Source organism: Calypte anna, chromosome Z (assembly GCF_003957555.1).
Source record: "Calypte anna isolate BGI_N300 chromosome Z, bCalAnn1_v1.p, whole genome shotgun sequence".
NCBI classification, from domain to species: domain Eukaryota; kingdom Metazoa; phylum Chordata; class Aves; order Apodiformes; family Trochilidae; genus Calypte; species Calypte anna.
Genome location: NC_044274.1, coordinates 60,296,970 through 60,324,080, shown reverse-complemented (window position 1 = coordinate 60,324,080; position 27,111 = coordinate 60,296,970). Strand labels below are relative to the sequence as shown.

At 44.8% G+C, this 27,111-nt stretch overlaps 4 protein-coding genes across 12 annotated transcripts in view; 2 read left to right on the top strand and 2 right to left on the bottom strand.

Moving 5' to 3' along the window:
- ELP1 (elongator complex protein 1) overlaps positions 1–3,346 on the top strand; it is a 33,477-nt gene extending 30,131 nt beyond the window's left edge. For both annotated transcript variants that reach the window (XM_030467261.1, XM_030467262.1), the window contains 4 exons: positions 656–783; positions 1,165–1,319; positions 2,248–2,326; positions 3,205–3,346. In XM_030467261.1, coding sequence (XP_030323121.1) covers positions 656–783; positions 1,165–1,319; positions 2,248–2,326; positions 3,205–3,272 — 430 coding nt within the window. In that variant the 3' untranslated portion in view covers positions 3,273–3,346. The remainder of the gene's footprint in view (positions 1–655; positions 784–1,164; positions 1,320–2,247; positions 2,327–3,204) is intronic.
- Positions 3,347–4,463: 1,117 nt separating this feature from the next.
- On the bottom strand, positions 4,464–5,579 carry ACTL7B (actin like 7B). Its single transcript, XM_030467620.1, has one exon. The coding sequence runs from the start codon at positions 5,577–5,579 to the stop codon at positions 4,464–4,466; it is 1,116 nt and encodes a 371-aa protein (XP_030323480.1).
- Positions 5,580–7,203: 1,624 nt separating this feature from the next.
- On the bottom strand, positions 7,204–18,223 carry APTX (aprataxin). 8 transcript variants are annotated; one of them, XM_030467128.1, is made up of 8 exons: positions 17,930–18,223; positions 16,920–17,051; positions 15,944–15,990; positions 12,434–12,766; positions 11,302–11,361; positions 8,895–9,121; positions 8,033–8,136; positions 7,204–7,719 (listed from the first exon to the last, which is right to left on the bottom strand). In XM_030467128.1, exons 2-8 carry the CDS (start codon positions 17,047–17,049, stop codon positions 7,565–7,567), a joined length of 1,056 nt encoding a protein of 351 aa, XP_030322988.1. In that variant the 5' UTR covers positions 17,050–17,051; positions 17,930–18,223; the 3' UTR covers positions 7,204–7,564. The 8 variants fall into 8 exon arrangements, with proteins under 8 accessions (XP_030322988.1, XP_030322985.1, XP_030322986.1 ...); XM_030467125.1 differs by lacking the exon at positions 17,930–18,223 and adding an exon at positions 17,305–17,505 and having other exon boundaries at positions 7,267–7,719; XM_030467133.1 differs by having other exon boundaries at positions 7,565–7,719; positions 18,099–18,221.
- A 101-nt stretch (positions 18,224–18,324) lies between these two features.
- Positions 18,325–26,689, top strand: DNAJA1 (DnaJ heat shock protein family (Hsp40) member A1). Its single transcript, XM_030466731.1, has 8 exons — positions 18,325–18,611; positions 18,805–18,982; positions 20,134–20,238; positions 20,376–20,603; positions 21,971–22,085; positions 24,060–24,175; positions 24,727–24,827; positions 25,546–26,689. The coding sequence occupies exons 1-8, from the start codon at positions 18,480–18,482 to the stop codon at positions 25,762–25,764; spliced, it is 1,194 nt and encodes a 397-aa protein (XP_030322591.1). The 5' UTR covers positions 18,325–18,479; the 3' UTR covers positions 25,765–26,689.
- The last annotated feature ends 422 nt before the right edge of the window (positions 26,690–27,111 follow it).

Sequence of the window (27,111 nt, the reverse complement as noted above, 5' to 3'; positions counted from 1 at the left end):
TTGAGTGCTTTTAAGAATGTGAGCTGCAGTGGGATGGGTTAGAGGCTGGTATATGGTGCCCGACCGCTTCTGAATTCCCTACATGAAATGAGGAAAAGCAACAGTTGTGGAAGGAGTGTTCACTTTTTAGGGCACTTTCTGTGGCTCAGATGAAAAGAGGAAGAGAAAGCATGTCAGAATGTGCCAACTGTCGGCACTATGCAGCTAGTGATTAGGCCTGTGATTAGGAGTTGCTTTCCTGGTACGGGGCAGGAGCTGAGCTGTATCTATTGCACAACTTGTGGAGACAGCAGAAATTAAAATGTGCACAGGCAAACAGACCCTGGCACCAGATTGTTTTAATTGGAGCTCAGCTTTGCCTGCTAGTAACTCCTGCTAAACAACTTGGCCCACTTTGTGCTTAGAGCAGTACTTCGCTGAAACAGAAGGCATCCTGTTTTGTAGTAGAGAAACTGCCCAGCTACTGATTAAGAACACAATGGATATTTGTTAGAGTGTATCTGGAAATTGACACAAAGATGCATGAAGTCAGCTCTCACCAGAGAGAATAAAGGCTTGAGTAACAAGTTTAATGCACACTTTTGATGTCCCTTCACACTTAACCTTGTTAGAGCATCATGTTCTGCACACCCTAATTAACCAACCTCTTTTACAGGCGATCCTCAAAGAACCGGCGCAAGGCTGAGCGCAAGAGATACAGCTTGAAGGAGGGGAGTCCTTTTGAAGATATAGCCCTTCTGGAGGTGTTGGGAGAAACTGTTCGTGCTGTTGAGACTGTGAAGGGTAGGACACTTTGATATTTATCCACTCCACAGCTTGTGAGGACAGCTGAGGCAGTGTGCCCTCTCATGTTCTTACATGTATATAGTGGGAGAGGAGCTGCCTGGTCCATGGCTGTTATTTAATGGTTCTTGCTCTGTGCCTGGAAGAACACATAATAGTGTGACCTCTCAACATTTGAAGTTTGGGAGGTAGAGAAGTGAGGTCTTGTAATTGCTGTGACAGATTTGTGTCACATTTGTATTCAGGCACTGTAGGGGTTGGGTAGGAAATGAAGCAGTTCTGATTTGCTGGTCACCTTCCTGTACTCAAGAGATCCAGCTGTTTATTTAGTATACCTGTGTTAATTGCTGTTGCTTGTGCTTCTTCTCTTCCGTCCTGCAGGAGACACACATACTCTGTTGAAGCAGCTTGTGCTGTTTGGGTATGATGAGCAAGCTGGGGCATTGCAAAAAGTCCTGGAAGAAGTTTTGCAGTTAATGGAGACCTCAATCCCAGAAATCTGGACTCCAGACCTGCAGCAGAGCTCTGTTAGCCCGGTCTGTGCTCATCTGCAGTATCTGTTACACCTGCTGTACAATACCAAGTATCTAGCAGTATTTTGCATTCACCAGCAAAGAGTCTGGAATCTTTCCTTCCTTGGCTATCCAGATCTGATTTTTCTTAATGTAAAGGTCAAGCATATTCTGTGTAGTACCAGACAGGTCCATACAATATAGGTGTGTACAACAGCTACAGCCTGCCTTGTCCCTGACACTGAATGCCATGCTGGACATAATGAGGTCTCATAAGGCTTGTGTTCCCTCATCCTCATGGTTGAGCATTTAGCATAGCTTTTATGGTGGTGTGAAGTAAAAAGCTACCAGACTGGTCAGTTTAATCTAAGCCAGTATATCATAAGTATATTGCAAAAAGAAGGATTATAACAGGCTTCTAAGATTCAGTTTAATACAGTATGAGGAAAACACAAAGACTGCATTTTTTTCTCTTTCAAAATGCATCTTTACTTCTAGTAAGTAGTTACTGAGTGTTCATGGTGAACACAACAAATGCCCAAGTATCATCCCCCAAACTACTAACTAGCAGGAGTCTTAAGAACATATTAAAAATGTCCCCATGTGATGGGGAGCTGAGACTCTCAAATGAACTTCAAATACTGCAGGCACTATAATGAAAGTAGTCCTGCCAAGTCATTACATTTGCAGTGCTGTGAAGAATTAGGTGCCTGGTATAAGGGTTCTGTGTCCTGAGAGGCTGTCCAAAAGCAGTTAGTTCTTTCTGCCTTTTGTGACTTTTTGGAGACATTAATGGGCTTTGATTGCATAAGCTGGGTCACCTCGTACTGTGAGGTCTCTTGTAAGCAGCTACTCCTGTGTCTGGAGACCAGCAGCAGTTTTATTTGTAGGTGTTCCCACTCTTAGCTTTGTTTTGTGCAGGTTGGAACATAAGTTTTGCTTCTTCATGCAGGTCCTGGGACCCAATTCAACTGCTAACAGTATTATGGCTGCCTATCAAGAGAAGAGGATGATGAGTCCTATGGTACAAGGTTAGTTGAGTCTCTGAGTTAGGTTTGGGTATGAAATGTCAGTGAGGTCAGTGGGCTTTGAGGCTCTTAAGGCATTGCTGACTGCCAGCAGTTGTAGCATTCTTTCAGTTGTAGGAGTGTCTTGTCTTTCTTTATGGTGCCTTGTGAGGGTCAGTCTTCATAATAAAGTCCTATTTTCTCTGAAGGCCTGTGTTAAAACCACTGCCTTAGTTGTGCTCCTGGCTTGCTGTGTGTGTAGTGTCTTTGTGTTGTGAGGGAACTGGAAGACTGATTTTGTAGGGAATGTGTTAATTCTACCTGTAACTTACTCACGGAATTTTTATGTGTTTAGCAGCCAGGCCAGGCTCTTGGCCAGGTTACAGCCTACCACCTTGAAGTCCTTGCAGCTAATACAGACTTAGGGCTGAGAGACCTAGCAAGAGCTGGTACCATCTCTCCTCTGCCTTCCCTAGTCCTGCTGTCTCTTCTGCTGCTAGTCCTGTTTTTACCTGGAGAAATCATCTAATAAACCTTTAGATGTGACCTACCTATTGCCAATTTTTGAAGGCTGGCTCCAGAGAAAATCTTGTGCCTCTAATTCACACTTAATAGAGTCAGCTGGCTATTGTGTGGGACTCTCCAGCCATTGGCTAATGGGGTTCTGCTTTCTGCCATTGTTCTCTCCTCATTCTGAACAGTAATACTTAATGGAGAGGGGACTCAATTTGCCCCAGAAATTGATTTCTGTAAGCAGCTGAGGACACTTCCTTGCAGGCTGGTGATTAGGGAACTGTTATGTGCCAGAGACTTTTCAGTGTCCTTTGATACAAAGAAAAGCTAAGTAGTTGACAGCTCCTGAGGAACCCTCTGTTCTAACACTTGTCGTATTTGTTTTTCAGATCCAGAATTACTTATTCCACCAAAACTGAATAAAAATCTGCAGTGGAAACTGCATCTTCTCCAGTAACTTTTAAAAGCCAGGAATCCCAGTGGACACTGAACTGTAATTTTCAAAATAACTTCATTACATCTTTACAGAAACCATTTTTGTCCTGGCATTTCTTGGGGGTCTGCAAGTGAAGAGTTGGTCCCTCCACCTGATGCAGCTGTGACCAGGATGGCATCATGCTGCCTGGACAGCCACTCACCTCCCAGTGCAGAGGAGGTTTCTGAGACTGGGGGGTAACACAGTCTGCAGCTCTGAGTGCTGCTGGTTGGACCCCACATCTCCCACCTGTTCTCTTCCTTCTGAATGCAGCAACCCCACCCGTGTTGGATGGGCTGTTTTTTCTGCCATCACCCCCACCCCATGAATGGTACCTGCCATAAAGACCGGTCACGTTTTAAGCAGTTCAGCCTGTTTTAGAGATCTCACCACTACAACCAAACTAGCAGCAAACTGCCACAGTTGCTAAACAAATGAGTTTTGTTTTCTGTGTTGAAGCTGGATGTTGATGATACTGTATTTTCATTGAACAGCAGAGCAAAGCCTGCAGTACCAGCACCCATTACTGCCCTGAAACTGCCCATTCATACCAAGGAGATTTTGGGTAAACCTGAATAAAAGCAGGTGAGCAGTGTGAGGTTGGGGGGTGTCAGTGTCACACACTGCTGGGTAGTATTCCCCTCATTGAGTTTAAAGATGACAGACTAAAGCTGCTGTATGGCACCAGCAGATCAGCAGCTGTGCCCTGATGATGCTGGTGAGCAGAACTGTTTCATCTGCAAACTGATTTAAACTCATACCTGAAAATTAGGATGTACCACAGAATATTTTTGTGATCTGGCTGGAGAAGCAGGAACAGCCTTGGCACTAGAGGAAGGGGCCAAAGTCTGTACATCATAGAATTCATTCTTTCACCTGCAAGACTGGTTGATGATGTTATGTTTTTAGATACACAGCCTAGTGTCTGCATAATGCAGCCAGTGGGATCATGATCAAGTCTTTTCAGAAGAAAGAAATTGCCATTTATGTAACATTTTATTAAAAAGCAGAGACAGAAGTTCTGTTGTTTTTCTGCTTAGTTCAGGACCACAACAAAACACTAAATCACAGCTTTTGTGTTGCAATATTCAAACTTTTAAACATCCAAACATTTTTAAAACCAGCTTATCAACTTTGTCAACACTGGTCTTTGTAAGGTGCCCAGTGTCTTCCTCAGAAGCACTTCCTAAGAATGCAGGAAGGACCACCTTCTTCATATTCACTCCTGGAAACCCAGAGCTCCTGGAAAGAGTGGAGTGATGCCAGAATAGACCCACCAGTCCAGACAGAAAACTTTCTTTGAGGGGAAGCGAATATGGTAAGGTTGTCACTGGGGCATAACCTGGCCAGTTCCATCTGGAAGCGTTCAGCAAAGCCCTTCATCATAGTGCTCCCCCCACAGAGCAGGATGTTTCCTGCTATTTTTTTGGGGAGGTTATGGTGGCAGTTCCTGAGACAGGTGGCTGTTAGCTCCAAAAGCCCTGACTGCTGTGACCCAAGTAAGGCTGGGTGGAAGAGTGCTTCAGCACAAAGGAATCTCTCCTTGCCTAGAGTGAGGAGGTGTCCATCTGGCAGCCTGTAATCCATTTGTTGTCTATCACCAGGTAAATTCAAATCCTGTCTCAGGTCCAGAGAAGTGTAACAGCAGTTCTCTTTGAGATCTTGCACGATGTTCAGCTGGTGTTCTGTAAAAACATTTCCAGACTCATTTACCAATTTCATGAGATAACGTGTGATGTCCAAGCCAGCATAATCCACTCTCCTAGCAAGGCTACATATGATATAACCTTCATAGATGGGAACAACGTGTGAAACACCGTGGCCACTTTCTACCACAAAAGCTGAGGTTTTTCCATAAGAGTACATGGATAAGTGGGACTGGTAGGCAAGGTAGAGGACAGGCACGTGAAGTCCCTCAAACATCATCTCAGCGTATCTCTCCTTGTCAGCAATGGAACACAGAGGAGGCACTGACACCAGAACAGCATGGTCTTCTGGCTGAATCTTCATCTGAGTGTGGAAAATGCACTCCAAAGTATCTTGGACACAATTCCAGTCCACCACTATGCCATGTCTTACTGGGCTGGTAGGTGCTGACCATCTGTTCTGAAGCTCTCTCCCAACAAAAGTTTCTTTTTGATGGCTCCCAGTTTCATGCATGGGCTTAGGAGCTGTAGGTGAAACAACATAGGAGGGCTGCATCTCCCCTGCAAAGCCACACTTGAAGTAACCTGTGCCAATGTCTACAACCACGGCTTCAGATTTTTTCATGGCCCTGAGGCTACCCATAGTCACAGGTATGTGGCTGTCCTTTACAGGCTTCAGTTTGTGTTTGCTGCTGCCAATCTCACAGACCTTCCCTGGACAGCTGTAACTTCATGCAGCAAGTGCTGGACATGCTTTTCTGTGGCACTGCTCTGCCACCACTCCACCTGGGATCAGAGCAAGGCAGCAGACTGAGCCTGGAATGGTTCTGCTTAAGGCTGCCTTATGACATAGGCAGGCTTGGTCCTCAGCAACCAGAGCTCTGCATCCAAGTGTATGACAGTCATGCCTTAGCTGAGCACCACTGGTGGATGGCTGAGGGGCAGGTGCTTGTGCTTCACTTTAACCTGCTCAGGGAGGCACTAAAAAACATAACACCCATCCAGATGTGATGGGCTGTGGGATGAAAACAGTGCATTTAACTGTGAAGCAGCATGGCTTTCCTTCCGGTGTTGGCCCTGTGAGGAAGGCCATGGCTCTCCAGCATTTGCAACTCCTTTTGCTCCAAAATAGTTCCTGTGGCTAAGCATTAGCACAACCTTCACCTCTGGAGCCAAGTGACGCCCTAGTCTGACTGCCAAGAGTGAACACCTGGACTGGCTGTGCTTTTGTCATGGTTTCTCTCTTATTTTTGCTTTCTAAATTAAGGTGTAATATTACTAACAAGTGAAGCATGACAGGTGTTTGACATTACACCTCAACCTCTCACTCACCTTTACTGTCCCCGGCTCAGTTGCAGGAACATCTTTTATCTTTTCCAGCAGGAACAGATCACTGTTTGTCCCATCAGTGCGTGCAGTAACACGCTGCTGCCTGGGGGCACAAGAGAACATCCTCCTTCTCCCCACAGAATCCATGAGCAAGCCGTACAAACAGCATTTTCCTTGCACAGCAAAAACACCGGTGTGTGTTTTCACTGAAAGCCACTTAACCCACGGCCTCTTCACAAGTCAAAGCCAGGACTATAATGAAATTGAAGGCTACAAACCAGCTCTGGAGCCAGAAACATTGTGCTTGGCCTCTTTCTGCATGACCACCCCTCCAAGCAAGGGGTGCAGCACATGCGGTAAACTGGGACGGTGGGCTTGGGGGGTCTTGCAGTCCCCTTCCTACAGGCTGTAGACAGCCGCCCTGAGTGTCACATTGTCACTCACACTGTCTGTCACACCCGCGCACAAGTGCTGCCTCCCCCACTCATCGAGGCCTCCCCAGCGCTGAAGGTTTCCAGGCGCGAATGTGCAGCAGAGCGGCTGCTCCTTGACAGAGCGGGGGCAGCACAGGAGGAGCACCCCAACCCTGCCCCGCATCTTGCTGCAGCCCCGCATCCTGCTGCACCCCCGTCGGAGCCATTAACGCATTCAGTGCTGGTCCTGGAGCTCCGTGACACGGGAGGAGTTACCTCAGAGCCTGAGCCGCACTTGGCTGGCGAGAGGCAGTGCCCGCTCCGCAGCTCAGGGCAGGTCCAGCGGCACTGAGCCCTTACAGCCGTGCTGGGGCACAGCGAAACAGGGACGCGGTACCTGATGCTCCTTCCCATACACTCTCATCCACTCCCTTGACAGCTTTGTTGTCCAGCCACAGCAGCTGCTTCAACATTATTGCTGAAGAGAAACTTCAGTGACAAGCAGAAGACATCAAAATAATAGACCTCTAAATCATCGTTTATTTCCTTTTTTTTTTTCACAGTAGAAAGCTAGAACTGGGTTCAACACCTCAGCTGCTGAATTAAAATAATTCATCCACAGTGCTTCTTCCAGACTTCATACAGATTAGTGTGACAGTACCACAATAAAACTGCAAGCACACTTACTATTTCAGAATTCACTTTATTTTTATGTTTTTGGAGGTTTTCTTCTCCAAGCTATTACGTCACTGTTTCCTGACTACTTTTTCCTGTATCACAAATGTCATTCCCTTTAACAAAAACTACAGATGCCCACTAACATTTTGAGATCTTTCTTTTAGCCTGAAACCTGAAGACAGATTCTGAGGTGATTTTTTTTTTTAGGTTATCTTGGCCAATGTCTCTTGAGATGCTCTTTTAACTGTGGGATAGTGGACAACTGTTGTCTGCAATGATGACATCTGAGGGGCAATTTGAGAAGTTCAGAGACATGATCTTTCACCATCACTCTTCCATTGCTTCGTACCATCTCTATCACATCTGAAAGCAAAGTAAGAAACCATAGGTATTGGAACCATGTGGCATCATGAAAAACACTACTGCTGAATCTCTGCATACCACTCCACTTGCACAGCAGTTCATCACTGATTTCTAATTTGAACCAGTCACAAAATTTGGTTGTCTTTTAGCTAGTGCTATTTCCTGATACCTGAAATTACATAAAACCTTTCACTTCCTGCAACAACATTTATGGCTTACACATTTTTTGTGAAAAAAAAACAAAACAACACACAGGCCAGAACCCACAAGCAGCATTGTGTGTTATGAAATAAACACCTTTTCTAACAGTTACCTTGAGAGTTTAAGAAGTAGTCTGTAGTAAATGAGTTCCAGTGCTTTTTGGTTTTCAGGGATGGAGAATCAAAATCCTGGCTGATTACATGCAAGTGTAGCTGACTGAAACAAATATATTACGTAGATAGGAATGTTAATGCTTGAAGTTCTTTTGCAGTAGTATCAGTTACAAACATGATTCAGCAGTTGGAGTGACAGCCTTATGGATCAGTCTCGCCATGTCTGACACACAGTCCTGCATCAGAAGAAACCAGTCCATTCTGGAAGCACTGCCTGTGTCATGCCAAGCATTTCAGTTGAACATTCAAGATCATCAGCCTGCATATTCCATTGGTGCCTACTAGAATGAGCAGTCCGTATTCATGCTCAATTCCAAAATGGCAGGGGGACTGGTTTTAATAAACCAAAGGTTTTAAAAAAACAAAGGTTTTAATCTTTGTAAGGCACCTGCATGGGACTTGGTCACTTGGCAGTGACTCAAAGCTTCCTTCAAGAACAAGAGAACAACTGAGGAACACCAACTGCAATAATGACATGCACTGTTGGTAAGATCTGGGCTTATTTACTCCTTGCTCAGTATCAGGTAACACTTCATAGGCTTAGGAGTCACTCTGCCCCTAGACCAATGCCCTAGTACTTGGTGGCTTGGCCTCTATTGCTGAGACTGGACCACCCATGCACTGTAGCCCCAGCTACAGCTCTCTGCTAAGGGAACCAAGCAGGCATTTCCCACCAGACCTGAGATGCCTGCAGCTCAGCTGCACCTAAGGGACCTGGACACCAAACTGACTGCAGTGTTTAGTATTATTAGTGTTATTATCCCAAATCAGTCCCCACCTGATGACTCATCTAGGCCTTACCTCATACTGGGGATAGCATGGTAACCCAGTCTGAACTCCAGGCTCCCTCTGGAAGGACACTGTTCAATCATTTTTTGCCCAACTGAATGCATATGTTCCAGGAGTTCAAGATGGTCCTTGGTGACTGACTTCAGGCTTGAAATGGGATCCCATGGTAAGACAAGCCAGTGGTAACGTGCTTTGGGGTATTTATCCTTGATGACTACAGTCTTTTCATCTTTGTAAACCTTGCAAAACAAGTAACCGGATTATTTACACACTGGAAGTTAAACATCTTATTTCTCTAAGCACCGTTTTAATGGCTCTTGAGGCTTCACCCATCTGCACATCCCACTGTGGTTGCCAATGTCCTTAACCACACGTATGTGTTGCCAGTGCAACCTGGACTGCCATGAAAAAAACCAAGAAAGAATACAAGATAGGGAGAAATACCAAGCAGTGGAGCATTCCAATTCATCGAGGAACTTCTGGAACTAGGGCCACGATATGCACCCTCCTTCATAACATGCAACAGAAAGTTGCAGAGAGATGTTCCAATATCCCTCTTCATACACTTCACGGGAAAAACTTTCAATTCTTACTTAGTGATAAATTAATCCTTGCTACAGGTGGACATGAACTCTCTTGAAAATCACCTGGACTCAGACACCAGCAGCATCCAGGAGCCTCTACTTCCACCAGGCTATGTGCAAACTTTGCTGTCACCAAAACAAAAATCAGAGCATTGTGCTCAGTATAGAGCACACAGGAATGCACTGGACTGCCTCACTCTTTGTAAAGCTCTGGAGTGAAGCCCAAGTCTTTGAGGTGCTACAAACAGCATGCTCAGAACAGCAGACCTCCACCTGTGTTACAATGAGGAAAACATTAAAGTCTGAGCTGTTTCAGTTCTCCAGCACTTGGTCCAAAACAGTTACTTGTATTCTAACATTCAAAGAATACTCTGAAATCCAGCTTATGTTTTGGGTCAAGAAAGCATTACGTTGGCAAGTGCTATATGAAATTCTGCTTAAGGGATGAAGCATAAGCTTCATGTTGAAGATAAGCAAATATTTCAATATCTTTGTCATTCCCCACAGAAAACTCATTTGGAAGTGCTGATATTTCTAGAAAATGGGAGTAGTTCTACAGCTCCATGCAGTTCAACACTTTAGACTTGTATTTAAAAAAAAAATTAAAAAAAATACATATATATAAAAATACAAAACCAGAAAGACAGTCAGGATAGAGAGCCCCTCTGGTCAGTTATCATGGAAATTATTTTCAGCCTGAGGGGTATCAACACCTGAAGGGGCCCAGTGAGTCTGTAGGATCTCAGTCACTCCAACAGACGAAGGTGAGGGCAATCACACCAAGCAGTGAGCACAAGTCTTCAGGGAGGGTGACCTCTAAAGGTCTTTTCCAGCTGGAATTACTCAGTGATTTCTAAAACCACGTATCACAGGTGGCTGTGATATCCATCCTCCTGAACATATACTCTTGAAGAAGAAGAGGAAAACATATCTCTAATATTGAGATGGCCATGCAGCAGTCAGACAGCCAAAGCACAAGCTAAATTGACTCAAGCTTCAGGCCTTACTCTGCCAGATGGTAGAACATTGATGAGGAGCATTCTCCCTGTTTTGGAGTTTAGCTAAAAAGATTGTCTTTCAGAAGCTGTCTATATACTTGTCATAACTTGAGAATGAAATGAAAGTAGTTTTCTCTACATGGGCAGGGAAGATTCTCTCAAGGCTCTCAGAATCCAAGAAGGAGAAAGTAGGTGTGTATACCAAATATTGCAGCCACAAAAAAACATTTGTCACACTGCAGCCACAAATCTGTCACATTTCTGTGTCTTGAGTCTGACCTCCTCAAATGCAGGCAGGAGAGAACATAAAAGCTCAGGAGAAGCCATGCAGCAGCCAGAGAGAAAGAGAGAGAGAGAGAGTGCATCTGGAGCATCTGCAGAAGTTTACAACTACAAAAGCAATTCCTGTTGGACAAACAAAGCGACTAGAGGAGGAGTCAGGCTTCACATCCTGTCAGCTGGCACCAAGATTGTTACAGCTCAGAGTCTGCTGAAAACCAGAAACCTCACCAAACTTGGAAACAAGGCCGTTGAATGTCGGAAAACAGGAACCTCCTCTACTGGCTCAGGTTCAAGCCACACCCCCATTCCAGCTGGTTTCCCTGAGGAAACAAAGCAGCTTGCATGCTCTCCCAACAATCTTTCTGAATCTGTTGGCCAAATTTGGGAGTGTAGAGAGCTTCAAGATAATTAAGATAATGACATTCTGAAAAAGCGATATACCAGACTTCCAAATTAAAGCCAGTACAAGCAGATCATTAAAGTAAACCACAGAAAAAAGTTCATTTATTTCTGTTAGACAGGAACGACTGTGAAGTACAAGTGTATAGCTCTTACCTGCATTTTTGGATCTTGCATGGAGCTCTTTAGACCCTGACTCCAGTGTCCTACATATTCCTAAAGCATAGAAGAAAAAACAAAAATTATAAATTAAGAATTGTTTTCAAGCATTCGGTTTTTAGTATACAGCAGTAATATAACAGCTGAATGAGAGCTGAATTATTTCCTTTCTACAAACTTGCTCCAACTGTGCCACAAAGCTACTTTTGAAAACTTAGAAAGATATGGTGAAGATTCACAGTTAAATCTTTTAAATGTTGGAAATTCAACATGAGGGAGCTTTAATCAGTTTGAATACAGTGATTTGTATGAACATGTTACAGCAATCCCTGATTATTACCAAAGACAGATTAAAGACCTTCTGCTTCACTGATCACAAGGGTCAAAGGAAGTACAAAGATCTTCATTAACTGTCCTATCACATGTTGCTCTGCACACAACAAAGAAGTGATTGTGGTGTGTGGCCCTTACTCTTAAATGTACTGATTTTCTGATATTGTGCAAGGAGTGTACAGAACAACCTTGGACTGAAATTCTGCGTTAAGGGCTTTCATTTCCGCACCTTCTCCAGCGACTGTGCTGTTACAGTTCCAGGTGCAGTAATCAGTCTTTTATTTTGTCCATGTCAGGCAGGGGTAAAAACTCCCTTCCAAACTACTTAAGCTGGTAACATCCATTACGGTAAACATCTTTCTATCATGAAGGACAACCAAAGCAGGAGGGGGTGGGGAAAAGCAATTAAAAAAGAGAGGGTCAGGTTGTCCCATTCCCTGTACACAAGCCACTCCTCTATTTGTACCACAGATTTCATCTCAAGAGCCAGCAGAATATCCTTGAGTGACTCCACGCAAATGGAGCCCTTCTAGCAGAAACTGCAGCTGGAATCAGTCATTAAATCCTCACTCACTACAAGCAAGCCCCTCCACACATACACCCCAGCTCAGGTTAGAATGGATCCCATGTCACTTCCTGAGGACCCTGGTGCCTCAACACACACGCAGCTCAGATGCACTGAATACTCTGAAGATGTGTGTTCACCCACCAGTAGCACCCACAACAGAAACCAAAGCCCTGGAGGAGGAGACAAACCCAGGAGAAACAGCACAAGTACTAACACCAACACACTTGCCTTGTTTCTTGAAGACCCTTCAGATGCAGATCCACCAGTGCCACTTAGCTTGGGGTTTCCATAAGTGCCTTGGGTATCCACCACCTCCATTTTCGGTTTTTTCCTGGGAACAAGCTCTACATCATCATCATTTTCAGAGGAGTCCCCACATGGCATCTTGTAGGTCTGTATTTTCTCTTCTGCCTCTTTAACAGTTTTCCCGGACTCTTCAATAAATTGCACCGTGTAGGGGAAAAGTTTGTTCACAACATGCAGAACTTGGCCTGGCTTCATTATCACCTCTTCATTCTTCCCAATATTCACGAGATCAACACTAGTTGGGTTGACTCCTATCTTTGGAAGGAAGAAAAAGGAACAAAAATAACAAGTGATGTTGTAAGTGGAATTACCAACTACTGCTCCACTGTTCAGGTATATCACTCTCCTAGAAAGGCAACACTTTTTGTATTACTGCACTGCCTCCCCACACCAACCTGCTCTAGAGGATCAGGGAACTCCCAACGCTTCCAGGAAGACCTTACTACAGTGTTCCAGTACTTAAAAGGGTGGCTATAAAGACAGAGACTCCCTATTTACAAGGAGTAACATGGATAAGACATGGGGCAACAGGCACAAGTTGCTCCTGGGGAGATGCTGTTTTAACACAAGAGGAAAATTTTTTCACTGTGAGGACAGACATTGGAATGGTCTCCCAGGGGAAGCGGTGGATTCCCCCACTTAGGAAAGTTTTAAGTGTCATCTGAACAGGGTGCTGAAACATCTCATATAAACAACAATATTAGAAGGGTTGGACCAGATGATTCTTGAGGTCCCTTCCAACCTGACATTCTGTGATGAATGCTGGAAACACCTCTCTACAGCCCAGTCCCACAGCCCCCCCAGTGCACAGGGAATTCACAGTTTTGTAGCAGCTCGCTACAGTGCTGAAGCAAGACCTACGCTGCATTTTGCTAAAAAAAATTAACAAGCTATTAAATTACTTTTAAAATAACAGCAGCCTTAGTAACAATTACTTCTGAAGAACAGCAGTAGTTTTAGGAAATTATTTAATTCCAATCACTCACAGAAAGTTTCCTCTCCTCAAACCATCTTACTATCTTCCTTTTCTTTTTACTGCATTTTCATTTCTGTTCCTACCAAATGCCATCCCATCAACACATTTGCCTTCCACTACAGAAGGATGCTCTTCAGAGTCATTTGAAGGAAGGAGTTCAGGCTTACAACCACTGGCTTTCCAAGCACAGCTCACTGTTAACACCTGCAACACACTTCTTCCAGCGCAAGCAAAAAAACCCCAAAAATCAGGAAATAAAGACCCTGTGAGCCTCTAAAAGAGTCTAGTTCACAGGGACTGTCTAAGAAGATTCTTGCTAGATTCACCTGATACTGGTGGGGTCCCTGTGCTTGCTGAGTCTGGAGACATCATGATGGAAAATGTTTCCCCTCAGTGGACAAAACAGGTTGATGTGTTGTCCACATGTGTGCCCAGCACATGAAGCCAGAGAATTTTTCCTTCATGTTGTCTCAAGGATATTGGTCCTCATAAGTATGAGAGAGTAGAATCATAGAAGCACAGAATAATTTGGGTTGAAAGGGACCTCTAATGGTCATCTAGTCCAATGCCCCCGCAGTAAGCAAGGACACCCTCAACTAGATCAGGTTGCTCAGAGCCTCATTGAGCCTCACCCTGAACATCTCCAGGGATCAGACATTTGTCAAGCCTCAACTACCCCCCTGAGCAACCTGTTCCATTTTTGCACCACCTGCAAGGTAAAGAACCTTTTTCTAACATCTAATCTAAACCTACTCTTCTCTAATTTAAAAAGCATTGCCTCTTGTTGTATCACTACAGGCCCTTGCAAACAGTCCACCTCCAGCCTTCCTGTCCATCCCTTGACATGTGGGAAGGTCACTATTAAGTCTTAGACTTCTTTTCTCCAGGCTGAAGAACCCCAGCTCCCCCAGCCTGTCTTTGTAGGAGAGGTGTTCCAGCCTCCTGATCATTTTTGTGACCCTTCTCTGGACCTGCTCTATCAGGTCCATGTCCTGGACATGCATCCAGTTAGTAACTCGAAAATGCACTAGGTGCTCACATCCCATTCCTTCCCTGAGGTGACCACACCTTTGGCTCTATCAGCCACTGAAACAAAAACCTTGCACAGCTGCCCAGTCCCCTTAATATAACAACCATTACGACCTCAAATGCAGGCCTGACTCTGCAGCAGGACACTCTGCCCCAGTGGCCCTGCCTCAGTTTGTGGTTCAGTTGCTGCATCTGTCATCTTCACTGCCCTGAGCACGGACTGGGAGTTTCCATGGGAAAGTAAAGGGGATAACAAACCCTGAACTAGTCTCAATCTTTAAAGTACCAATAGAAGGCCAAGTTGATACCTCTGGCATCAGCTGTTCTCCTGTGTTGAAGAACATGGACTTTAGCCATAGCTAAGCCAAACAGAGACCTAACAAGAACACACAGCTAACAAAAGAAGTTGCTTAGTGAAGGAAAACACTTTTGTGCTTTTTCCTTTGTTTCCCTTTTGTTCTCCAATAAGAGCCAGTGGAGGTATGGCTGTTAAATGACAGCACCCAATTACTTCATTCCACAAAAGCCTACTCCCATCTTTGACTGGAGAGACTCCTGTAGACTTTCCCTAGAAGGTGTCCTGGATTTTCTCCCCTCCAACAGGGATGCCTGGTCAAGTGGTTACTCCTCAACAGGCCGAGAGAAAAGCACCCCCTACCCCATCCATAGAGAAAAATATCAAATCCCTGTGCATGAATTCTTATTCATATCTTCATTAGCTAGCTTTAAAGAAAGCTTTAACTTCTAAGCTCTGGAACTTCAAGACTTTGGGTTCTTTTTCAAAAATAAAAGAAAAATTTCCAACTGTTGCCTTACCACATTGCCTTAAAGCATATGCCTTTAAGCATAAAGAACTATTAATAAGTAACTTAGGATTACTCTAATAACTAGTCTTTATATAATACCTATTAGCTATTCAGTTAGTTTTTTGTTGAGTTGCCTAATTGTTTTGCTGCCATAGTATCCCAACACTCAGACACCCTGATTTATACCAGTTTTGTCTAATTTTTAAATCTTCTCCCATTTGCAATAAATTTTGGTTTTGTGCATACACATCTTGTTCCATATGGGAGAGCTTCAGCCACAAAAGCTTAAGGCCCAGGAGGCAGACCAGCAAGTTTAGGGGGAAAATTCAAAATATCCAAAACATAGCACCTGGAAGAGCAGGTTAAGGATTCACAGCAGCATTCCCTGATGCTACGAGTCTTGCTGTCTGAGACTGGATTGTAACTGGCAGGAACACTACAGTCTTCCTTGGAGGTACACACACAAAAAAAGACATCTCCCTTCCAAGGACCACTTGCTTGGCCTTAGAACAGCTTCAGGCCCTTAAGATCCAGTGATAAGAATCATCACTTGCACCAACAGTGGAGTTTAAGTACAGCATCTCAGTACCAAAAATATCGTACATTTGTTTAAAAACATACCTGCTTAACTGTGACATACCCCTTGTTACAGTCTGCTTTTAACTGAACTGGAAAGAAAGAACAAAGCATCACAAAACACTGTAAATAAAAGGACCAGACACTCTGCTGAAGCACCCCTTCCAGATGACATTCCTCTATTTTAAATCTATCTTCTGAAGCTGCTCTCTGTGAGTACGCACAAAGAATACTTCTGCCTCATCCTCTGCTTACAGGACTACAGATAAAGCAGAACGAAGCCATACACTGAGTCACACCAGAGTATTTCTTATCATAGTCAGCAAAAACTACTTCAGAATGAAGGTGAAATCTGAAGAAGTCTTCTACATATTCTTGCCATTCTCAGCAGCCCTCTGTGTAAATAAGGTATGGAGCAGGACTGTGTCCAGAGGAAACAAAGATAAGGTAAATAACAATAGAAAGGTAGTATTTTTATACATCAGAGATATTTTTAATATATTCCCTCTGCATATCTATAAAATAATAAATCATACTAAAAAACAGTTGGTGGATGAGTAATGAGATAAAATAAAGGTGCAGGCAGTGGAACGTGACTGTGGGCCTGGGGACTCACATTAAGGTTCAATGCCTTAATTTACAAGGGTGAAGTTCTTGTTCCTCTGATTTTTTAGGACCCAGACATCTCCATAGTGTTGAATAATAAAGCTTGATGACTTCAAGAACCAAGCAACACTATGGACCATGCAGAAAAAAGGAAACCATAAGCCAGTGACTGCAGAAGCAAGCCTAAGGAAAGCCAGCTGAGACTTACAAGGCGAACTCTGATTTCCTAACTAGATGTTACTCAAAGGAGGCCTAAGAGTAAGGCAAAAACATTGGCTCACCAGCTTCACTGTAACTTAGCCAAACAGAAGAGTGATATTTATTGATAAATTCAACTCTTGGTACTTGCATCTTACACACCTCACAAGACTGGCTGCTGCTGCAGGTAGAAAGTGGGATTTGAGCTAAAGCTTACCTTGCTGCCTTGAACACTTCCTATCTGTTATCCCAGTTTCTGGGCCACGCCCAATCACCACTGCTTCCAAGTGTGGCAGTTTCACTCTCTGGCTGCATTTCTCCTTCCCCACGAGCCAGCAGGCACGCATCACTGTGCAGCAAAACAAATAGTATGTTAATAACACTCAGCTTCCATCTAGGTCATCTCCACATTGAACAGAGTCCAGGAGTTCTGCTGCCAGCCCATTCATTAGCTGAGAGGCTGCTGCTAACTGGGTCCCTGTTTCTGAAATTCAAGGCAGAGCACAACATTAACGCTATATTAGCTAGTATAAGCTAAAAGAAAATTGTTGCTGGAAGGGCAGACCTGTTTTCCTTCCTTCTATACCACCATGCACACTCACCGGTACAAATCATAGATAAGACAAGCCAACTGGATCTACAGTTCCATCTGACCAAACAAAGACAGTTCCTTGGTTCCCACTGCATGAGAGGTTAATTTGAACACCAAAACAAAATGACGGAAGACAGAGGGGCCAAGGGAAGGTGACAGCTCCATCCAACACCAGTCTGCAGATAGCCCACGCTACAAAACCGGACCCTCTAGTTTACACCATTTTGATTGCAGACAGCAAAGATTCCGGGACCCTCCTGGTCCCTGCTGCTAAACGCTCCTCATCCCAGTTCTGTCGCGAGCTTATCCCGGTGGAAAGGAACCCACCGTCCACAAACACCAGCCCCGCCACACACTAACGCGCGGCGTGGGGTTAGGGTCCCCCCGCCCCCCCAAACTGCACCTCCCGGCCGGGCTGCCGGGCGGGACCTGCCCCTCACCGCGTCGCAGGCCGCCGGCCAGGCCGGGGCGGACTTGGGGCGCACGGCACAGCCCGAGAACACGCGAGCCGCCCCAACCCCTCCGGACCCCCGCCTGCCGCCCATCGGTGGTGCGGACCTGGACCGGGACCGGGGCCTCATCCCGCGGATCGGGGGGCAGCCGGACCCCGTCCCCATGGCAACGCGTACACGCACCCTCTCCGCGCGCGCGGAGCTGTCCCCACCAATCGGCTGCGGCGGTGCTGACACTGCCTGACCAGGAGGCGGGAGCGGCCCGGTACAGGCTGCCCGCGGGGTGACCCAGAGCCGCGGGGTGGGGGTGGGAGAAAGGGGCGGCGGACACGGCGGTGCCGGTGCCGCGTACCCGGGTGCAGTCGGTGCCTGCCCGGGACACACGGACCCAGCCTCACCGCTGCCGCTCGGAGCAGGGCTGGAGCCGCCTCCCGGACTGCGCATGCGCCGTGAAGCGCACAGCCCTCCCACTCCTCCGGCGGGCGGTGGGGGCTGAAGAGGGGCGGTAGCGATTGGCCACCTCCCCTCCCCCTCGCACTCCTATTGGCTGCCCGCCAGTCAGGACCCGCCCCCCCGGAGGGAGGGACTTCCGGGGTGGGGCGAGGTGGTGCCGGCTCAAAAGCGCCCGGATGCGGGACCGGCTCGGAACTTTCCAGAAAAGTCGGGCTCGGCGCTGGGCAAGGAGTCGCGGTGGTGTGCGGGACCGCCCGCTGCTAACGGGTCGCCCTCCGCCATGGTGAAGGAGACTACCTACTACGATGTGCTGGGCGTGAAGCCCAACGCCTCCGCCGAGGAGCTGAAGAAGGCCTACCGCAAACTGGCGCTGAAGTACCACCCGGACAAGAACCCCAATGAGGGGGAGAAGGTCGGCGGCGGGGCGGGATGGGGCTGCGGGGAATGTTGCCTCCGGTGTGGTGACTTGGAGGGCGAGGGGAGCGGCTGGGCTGGGCGGGATTCGGCGGTGTGGGGACGAAGCCGGGGAGATAGGGGGGAACACGGTGCGTTCCGGGGTTGGGAGGCCCGGGAGCCTGAGGCACCTCGGTGTCTGTCTCTCGCAGTTCAAGCAGATCTCCCAAGCTTACGAAGTGCTGTCGGACCCGAAGAAAAGGGACCTGTATGACAAAGGAGGCGAGCAAGCCATCAAAGAGGGTGGCTCTGGCGGTGGGTTCGGGTCACCCATGGACATATTCGATATGTTCTTTGGCGGCGGTGGGAGGATGCAGAGAGAAAGACGAGGTAAAGTGCCGTTTTCCCACACTTTCCTGTACTTAACGAGGTCATCTCTGTGGTAGACGGGCTGGGAGTCTCAGAGGAGGATGCTGTGGGTGTCAGGACTTCAGACTGCGTTAAATTGCATTTGACGGGATTGTTCTAAAAATCTGAAAAAACGTTGTTCGTAAGACCTGAAAAGAGCAGAGGAGGGCAGATGTCTCGTACGGTGGTAGTTTGGTCTCCTTTGCATTGTCTCGTGTTAATAACTAACCAGGTTTTGTGTTTGGAAAGCCTTTAGCCAGACGCAGGCTCAGCTGCTGATAGGATGAGTAGGAAATGGCACCGTATCTTTGCTGGCCAGGCTGCCCTAAGAGTACTGTTCAAATGTGAAATGTTCAAAAGTCTTTAAGTAACTGTATCTAAAGGAGATACCCAGGTAAAATCAAATCAGTAGAAGCTTCTTGTTCTCCTGTGCTGCTCAGTGGAATTGCATTTAAGGTGCAGTTAAGCGGTGCTCAGAAATTAAAGTCCATATTGATCACTACTGCATGAAACTTCTGTGTAAATTAAGCTCGTTAAGAGTAGTACTGCCCCATCACTTTACCTAAGAATCGTTGAGAAGCAGGAGAAAAAAGAGCTTGTATCAGAGTGTGAGTGTGTTGTATGCAAGTATTCCTGGCAAGTACCTTTAACAAAGTTAAAGCTACTGTAGGTAAAGTTCTAATTAATTCATGAGTGTAAAAAATTAGTTGATTACTTCAGTTTCCAGAAAGCCCTCTGGTGACAGGAAGAACATACTTTGCTGACTGTAAACAGCATCTCCCACTTCCTTGTGGGTGACATGTTAATCTACTTGTTAAAATGGAAAGTCCTGTATTGTGAAACTTAAATGTCTGCAGTTCTACATTCTTTGTTTCTCTTACTGCTGACTCTTTCACAGGATAATCTTTACCTTACTCCAATAGAGAAATGTTACTGACAGAGCCATTAGAAATCTAATTTAATACCAGATAGGAAGGGGCTGTTGACCAATGCCAGAAAAACGAGATGAAGCTATATTAAAACATGATGTTAAAGCTCTTAAAATTCGTTTATTGTGGCTTGAGCTTAGTGACACGGGAAGTTGACTGTTAACCTGGAGAGCAGGCTTTCAAAATAACCATTTTGTTTTACAGGTAAAAATGTGGTGCATCAGTTGTCAGTAAGTTTAGAAGATATGTACAATGGTGCAACGAGGAAGCTCGCACTGCAGAAGAATGTTATCTGTGACAAATGTGAAGGTAACAGTGTAATTGAGAAAAAAAAGAGAAGCACAAGGTGCTTCTAAAGGTTTCTGGGGGTGGGAGGAAGGTGGTGGCAGGGGGCTGCATTTCTGGCAGTGTGTGACCCTTTGTATTTCAATTTTCATTCTCTGCAGGTCGTGGTGGTAAGAAAGGTGCAGTGGAGTGCTGCCCTAACTGCAGAGGAACGGGCATGCAGATCAGAATTCACCAGATTGGGCCAGGAATGGTGCAGCAGATCCAGTCGGTGTGCATGGAGTGCCAGGGGCACGGGGAGCGTATCAGCCCCAAGGACAGGTGCAAGAGCTGCACTGGCAGAAAAATTGTCAGGGAGAAGAAGATACTGGAAGTTCACATTGACAAAGGTGAGGTGTCTTACTAAGGTGAAGTGTTGAACTGGGATGTGCTGACTGGCTTAGGAGCACTAAAACAGAAGTTATAGGAAATGCATGGTGTTGGTTTGTCGGGTGAGGCTGCTGGACATCTATCCAGTGACATTGCCTGTTGATGGCCTTAAAAAGCTGGAGGCTTGTTTTCAGGGAAGGCTCCTCACTTATATGTTTGCATATAATACCAGTGCACGTAAGTCAGGAGTGAATTCTGAAACTTGCACTGTTCTTAGTGGTGAATTACTTCTGAGCCACCTTGTGAGTCTTGATCACGTAGCTGGCATGATAGAACTAAAACATGTGACTTGTCATCTCGGCTGCCTAATGAGTTTCCTGCCTGTTGGAAAACCCTGCAGACTCCGATCACTTCTACTGTGTTTCAGTGTGAAGGGGAACCAGGTCTGCTAGAGCAATAGGGTCCAGAGACAGTGCTAAGCCTCTTGTGCTTAGAACTCTGTTTGCTATGCAACCCTGACAGCACTGCTGAGTGCAGGCACTCTGACTGGCAAAATACAGCTTGGTACACAGACCCCTTACAGGCTGGGAGAACTTGACAGGGCTGAGGAACAAACTCATCTCTGTTGAGGAGACTGCTCAAAAGCTGGTGGTAGCAGGCTCTGGAGCAGTGCAGGAGAGCAAGCTGACAAATGTGGCTTCTACAGACTTGGACCTGATAATCACCTGCAACTGGTGTATGTGTAAGCACACCTTACAATGCCTGAATTTGTTTTTAGCAGGATAAATCCTACAGGAACATTAAGGGATAGTAGGGATATATCGATGTTTTATACATGGGAATCACTGAGAAGTTTTTTTCCTTGTAGAAAAGCATACTGTGAGCTGCCATGGGGCAGTTAGGATTTACAGCAGGGAGACTTGTGTGGGTGAAATGGGTTTCTTGCATGATAGAGTCTTAGGGAGAGTCCTTTTGTGGTGTTCAGCAGGCATAGAGGTTATGTTTCGTAAGGAGCTCTGCCAAGTGTATTTATAAAACTGAAGAAGCTCACTGGACGCTTGCTCTTAAAATGTATTTTGTAGACAGCATTTCTGGTTTGGATTTAGTACCTGTGCATGTAGTGGTAGCTGCTTTTATAATGTTTCACTTAAACATTTTCACTTAAACATTGTCAGGTGACTTCTGCAGTAAAATTGAGCTTAAGACATAGTTCTGATTGACACCAGTAAAATCTGTGGATTAAAAAAAGTCACAATGCTTCAAGGAAGGGTCCTGATGTTCTAACCTAAATATACAGATACCTGATACCAGCTTGTGCCTATAAAACATTACTTACTGCTGCTTTGCAGTTATAAAGATGAAAATATTTGTTTGTTTTTTGCTACAGGAATGAAGGATGGTCAGAAGATAACATTCCATGGTGAAGGGGACCAAGAGCCAGGACTAGAGCCAGGTGACATTATTATTGTCCTGGATCAAAAAGACCACTCTACATTTACAAGGTAAAAAGTCTGGATCTCTCTCTTTTTTTTTTTTTGTTAACTCCTGATGTGCTTGTCTGTGTGCTTCCTCAGTTACCACTCACCTTTTATCTACTGGAAATATCAGTAGATAGGATCGTGTGGCTGGAACCCACCTGTAAGTGTGTTTGGGTCACCAAAGCAGCTCTGAGGCATGCAGGAATCCTGGTGCAACTTGTCACAGGCACTTGTATTCTAGTAGCACAAGACACTCGTGTGTGTTTTGGCAGTGGAAGGAGATGTAAGACAAACAAAGCCAGGCAGAGGTATTAAGAGTTTATAAATCTTGAATTTTAAGAACTCTTAAAAACACTGAGATTTTCTTCAATAGATAGGAATATTTGTGGTTATTTTCTTGCTCTTTCTAGACTAACATTCCAACCCTTGCCTCAGAAAATTACCACATAATGTAGACAGCTGTTCATTCACCACTTGGCTTCAAGGCACAGAAAACTTCCAGTGTGTTCACTTTCTTACAAATAAGATCCCTGAGAAAAACATACTGAATATAGCATGCACCCTTCTGACCAGCAGTGGTTTCCCACTCTTTATTCCTTGCCTGAGTGCACTGGGCAGAGTAGTCAGTCCTGTCTGTTCTTTCTTGCAAAAGCAACTCAAGCAGCACTGACAGTATCTCAGGTATTTCCTGTTAGTGGACAGAACTGCTTGGTGTTGCAAGCTCCCTTGTTTCAAACTCCTATTTGGGGGATGAGTCTGTCCAGTTCATTTTGGTCTGATGAAAAGCAACACTGGTCACTTCACTGAAATTTGTTGCACTTGGTGTTTTAGTTGTTCTGTTCAGAGCAGTAACATGGGAGTCAGTGAAGTGGGAGAGAGCATTTGTCTTGACACCAACCACTGACCCCATATTTGTAGATAGGAACAGGAAATCCCAGGTTCTTGCAAAACCTGCAGCTGGTCTGCAGCTTTGGAAGCTGGTGCCAGAACTCTATGCCAGCATAGAGCTCACAGGTTAAGAGTCAGCTCTCATTGCTTTGGCTAAGCTTACTCAGCTGATTTTTCTTAACTTCCAGTGAAACTAGATACTGCATCTGTTTTGCCAAAGGGACAGCCTGGGACAAACTGTTTGCTTGGTTATCTGTAACCTGAAATCACTTTTTTCTGTCTGTCTGCCCGCTGCCTTCAGTTCTCATGTCCCTAGATAAACCTTGATATTACTGGTCTTATGGGAGTTATACTGAGGTCATGCTGCTGTGAGTAGTCAGGTGGCATGTTCCCTATCTCATGTCAGAGAAAAAAAGCTTTTCAGGCGAGTCTCCTTCAAGAGACTTTTAAAATGACTAGTGAAGAGAGTAACTCATTTCTTAGAATAGGCTGGAGGATTTTGTGGTCCTTGAGCATGAAGTGCATGCAGACATCAGTACTGCCATACTGAAGTAAGATTAGGCAATGAAAGTAATTCCAGTATCTCTTGGAGACACTTGTGATTTCTAAAAGGTACTTCCATCATAACCTGTAGTGGCCATTACCTGTTCAAAATTTCCTAGTACCAGACCTTCAGAAAGCAAGTGTAGCAGAACAATGTGGAGCTTGCAGATGCACTTACAGCACTAACCTACAAAAAGGAAGGCATTAATTGTCCCAATTGCAGCATTTAGGAAGATGGGAGATAACTTCTTTGAATTGGGAAAGAGTGGAGAATTGAAACTGGATGCAAGGGAGCCTTGCTGCATTTGATTTCAATAAATGCTTCTACACTTTTAATAGTTAGACTTGATCATTAATGGCTCTCAGTGTGGGTATAATTTCTGTACTTGCTGGCTCAAGGAGTTGTATCAATATTCATATTCTTTAATACTGATATTAATTTTAATTGCCTGGGCTTATATTAAAATTTCAGCTTTACTGTCCTTGCCAAGGTAAATACTGATATTGGGTAGGACCCTTTTACTGCTTCTCCCTTTTGGTGACTATTTATGATTGGCTCTGCCTCAGACGAGATGAAGACCTTCTTCTGTCCATGGATATTCAGCTGGTTGAAGCACTCTGTGGCTTTCAGAAGCCCATCACCACGCTGGATAATAGAACCATTATTATCACCTCCCATCCTGGTAAGTGTTTGCTGTCTGATAGAGGTCCAAGCATACAATTAATTTAAGCTGGAAATTTAAAGGAACAGAACATCTCTTTTTGTGTACTTGGGGTACTAGGTTTTGTGTTGCAATCAGTCCTGTTTTCACTAGTCTTTGCAGTACAAGTCTTTAAACAAAGAAAGGTTTTCTGGATAGCAGTCAGCAGTAACTTTCTCTTTGCGTGATATAGTAACAGATCTTGCCTCATGGACAGACTTGTATCCTGAGGATACCTCATGAGAATTGAAGGCCATGAGTCTCTGGAACTGATGGAGCACTTAAATTTGTAAGTATGCTTCCTTTGGGAAGCATAACAAGGCTACAAGAATGCTGTGTAAACATCAACTTGCTTTCCTACTCAGAAGTTACCAGGCAGTGAGTCCCTTCTAGACTACTCTGTGTTGGTGCAGCTGTCTGATCACAACGTAGAAGGTTAGGTAACTATTGAAGGGAGTTAAAACTAAAATGATGTAGCCTGCACGTATCCATTCCCTACTTTTTGTTTGTTTTGTTGTTTCGGGTTTTTTTAGGCCAGGTTGTGAAGCATGGTGCTATCAAGTGTGTGCTGAATGAAGGGATGCCCATTTACCGCAGGCCGTATGAAAAAGGACGTCTGATCATAGAATTCAGGGTAAGTGGCTGAAATTGCTTCCACTGCACAGTTCAGCATTGCATCTCCATTAAAAATACAACCTCTAAGCAGTTCCTCAGTGTCCTGGTTTGAATACTTGACCCTCAGTCAGGAAGATGCACCAATTACCAGTTTTCATGGTTTGGTATTTTTCTTTAATAAAGGTGAGAACATGTAATCCATTGAAAAGAATGACAGTTCAGAACAGGAAGAACACTGCAGAACACTATGATCTGGAAAGTACATTAAGTGCTAGAATAATTTTTTCAGTCTTGTGGATTTCCATTTGCTTGGCATGTTCTTGTGTTTCTATCATCCTGTAGGAAGAGTGGATCGGTAGCTTTGTCCTGTGCTGAAGCAGAGGAGTAGGCTGAAAAATGCTGATTTCTTCTGTGGACATAAGCTAATGCTGGGAGCTGTGGCAGCAGGCTCTGTCTGCTGTGGTTGTAGAGGGCTTGCAGCCATATCTCTCATGTGAATATATCCTGTACTTTGCTTCTAGGGTGAATCCAGAGGGCAGCCTAAGAAATGTTGGTTAACTTGCCAGAGTTAGAAGTTAACTTCTTGCAGACAGTGAAAAATAGCCTAGTGACATAAAACGTCGGGTTTAAGCCATCTGTGATGATAAAGCTGATTTTGGCAGCTATTTGTCCTCTAGTGGAATGGGAAAAGGACAGTTCAGACAGGCTTGAGTAACACCAGTTCTTGATGATTTCAGGTGAACTTTCCAGAGAGTGGTTTCCTCTCCTCAGAAAAGCTGTCTTTACTGGAAAAACTGCTACCTGCGAGGCAGGAAATAGAAGAAACTGAGGAAATGGAACAAGTGGAGCTAGTGGACTTTGATCCATCTCAAAAAAGAAGACATCACTATAATGGAGAAGTCTACGAAGATGATGAGCATCACCCTAGAAGTGGTGTTCAATGCCAGACATCATAAAAGGGCCAGTGAATAACTTGTGATGCTTGTTTTGTATGCATTAGTGTATGAGTGAAGGACTACAAGCAGATCACCCTCACTTTCTGCTGTTTGTTGTTCTGTCCAGCCATAGTTGTTTCTAAAAGCATAAAGAAATAAACTAAGTGAGTAAACTGACTTTGCAGTTTGTATAAAGCTCCAGGATACAAGCCCAAATGAAATTGATTGCACTTCTTTCCTGCCTCTTGGTCAAGAAAATTTCCTTACCTGCTTGTCTTTTATTCCAAGCCTTGTAGTTCCTCTATGTGTGCAATTGCCCAAGTTTAAACTAGGATTCTGTGGTGTTCTTAGGAATTCTAGATCTTATACTCTGTTAATAAAACATGCACAAGTACTAATAATTCATGTTAAGATACAGCTAGATTTTGTACAAGTTAGGATAATATGTTCATGTTTTGGGCTTCTACTGGTGTTCTGTTTAATCAGGGCTGGTTCTAGTGCAGCCACCTAATATGTGAAGCTGACATGATGTGGTCAGGCTTCACAGGCCTGTTAGTCATGCAGACCACAAGCTCTCTGAAGCTGCTGTACTTAGGTCAAATAGTTGTTTCCTCTGCCAGCTTTGGTCTGACCCTGGAGCTTGCTTTGGTTCATTGCTGATTACTGTCTGCCTGCTGCCCTGCACAATACTGCTTCTAGAGACTGGTTGCTTGGCTTCTTTGCTACTGCCTGTGAATAAATCTCCAGGCTTTTATCAACACACATCAGGTTTGGAGTCTGTCAGCCTGATGGCATGTGAAGCTTGACTCCCACCTTGATCATTGAGATCAGATACCCCTGGGTGGGGTATCATGCAAAGCAGTACCAGCCCTGTTGGTGGGGATATTGTGAACCTGCAGAATAGAAACTCACTGTCAATTAATAAAATAAACTGATGAATCTAGGATGTTCTCTGAAACTGTGTGCTTTATTTTAAGCTCTCTTTAACAAAATTCTGTATGAATGTTCTAATTATTGTAGATGAAGCACTTCCAATATAATTACAAAATTGTTCATTGCCTTCTTTCTTAGACCAGATGTTGGTTTAAATATACCACCCCCTTCTTTTTAGACAGCTATACGAGTAAAAATCTTAGCAAGAGCTTCCTTCAGAAAATATGCTGAGAAGACAGGGCCAGATTTAGCCTCTAGGGTGGTAGTTTAGTCTTCTACCATCTGGGCTGGGACAGCTTGCTTTTCATACTACTCTGAAGCAAAAGTGTCATGAAGAAAATGGGAGTTCTTACTGGAATAAAAAGCTGTTGTGTGACAGTACACACATTTTAACTTTAAATGTTAGTCTGCAAAATGTTTCTAGCCCTTTTAAGT

Excerpts from the sequence above, each read along its gene's own strand:
- ACTL7B (XM_030467620.1), bottom strand. The coding sequence starts at position 5,579 with ATGGGTAGCCTCAGGGCCATGAAAAAATCTGAAGCCGTGGTTGTAGAC.
- APTX (XM_030467125.1), bottom strand. The coding sequence starts at position 17,389 with ATGCAGTGGGAACCAAGGAACTGTCTTTGTTTGGTCAGATGGAACTGT. Across the intron at positions 15,991-16,919 it reads GAAGTGTTCAAGGCAGCAAG|TTCAGTTAAAAGCAGACTGT; the intron begins GTAAGCTTTAGC and ends CTTTCTTTCCAG. Across the intron at positions 9,122-11,301 it reads TGCAAGATCCAAAAATGCAG|GTTTACAAAGATGAAAAGAC; the intron begins GTAAGAGCTATA and ends TTGTTTTGCAAG.
- DNAJA1 (XM_030466731.1), top strand. The coding sequence starts at position 18,480 with ATGGTGAAGGAGACTACCTACTACGATGTGCTGGGCGTGAAGCCCAAC. Across the intron at positions 18,612-18,804 it reads ACCCCAATGAGGGGGAGAAG|TTCAAGCAGATCTCCCAAGC; the intron begins GTCGGCGGCGGG and ends TGTCTCTCGCAG. Across the intron at positions 22,086-24,059 it reads GACCACTCTACATTTACAAG|ACGAGATGAAGACCTTCTTC; the intron begins GTAAAAAGTCTG and ends GCTCTGCCTCAG.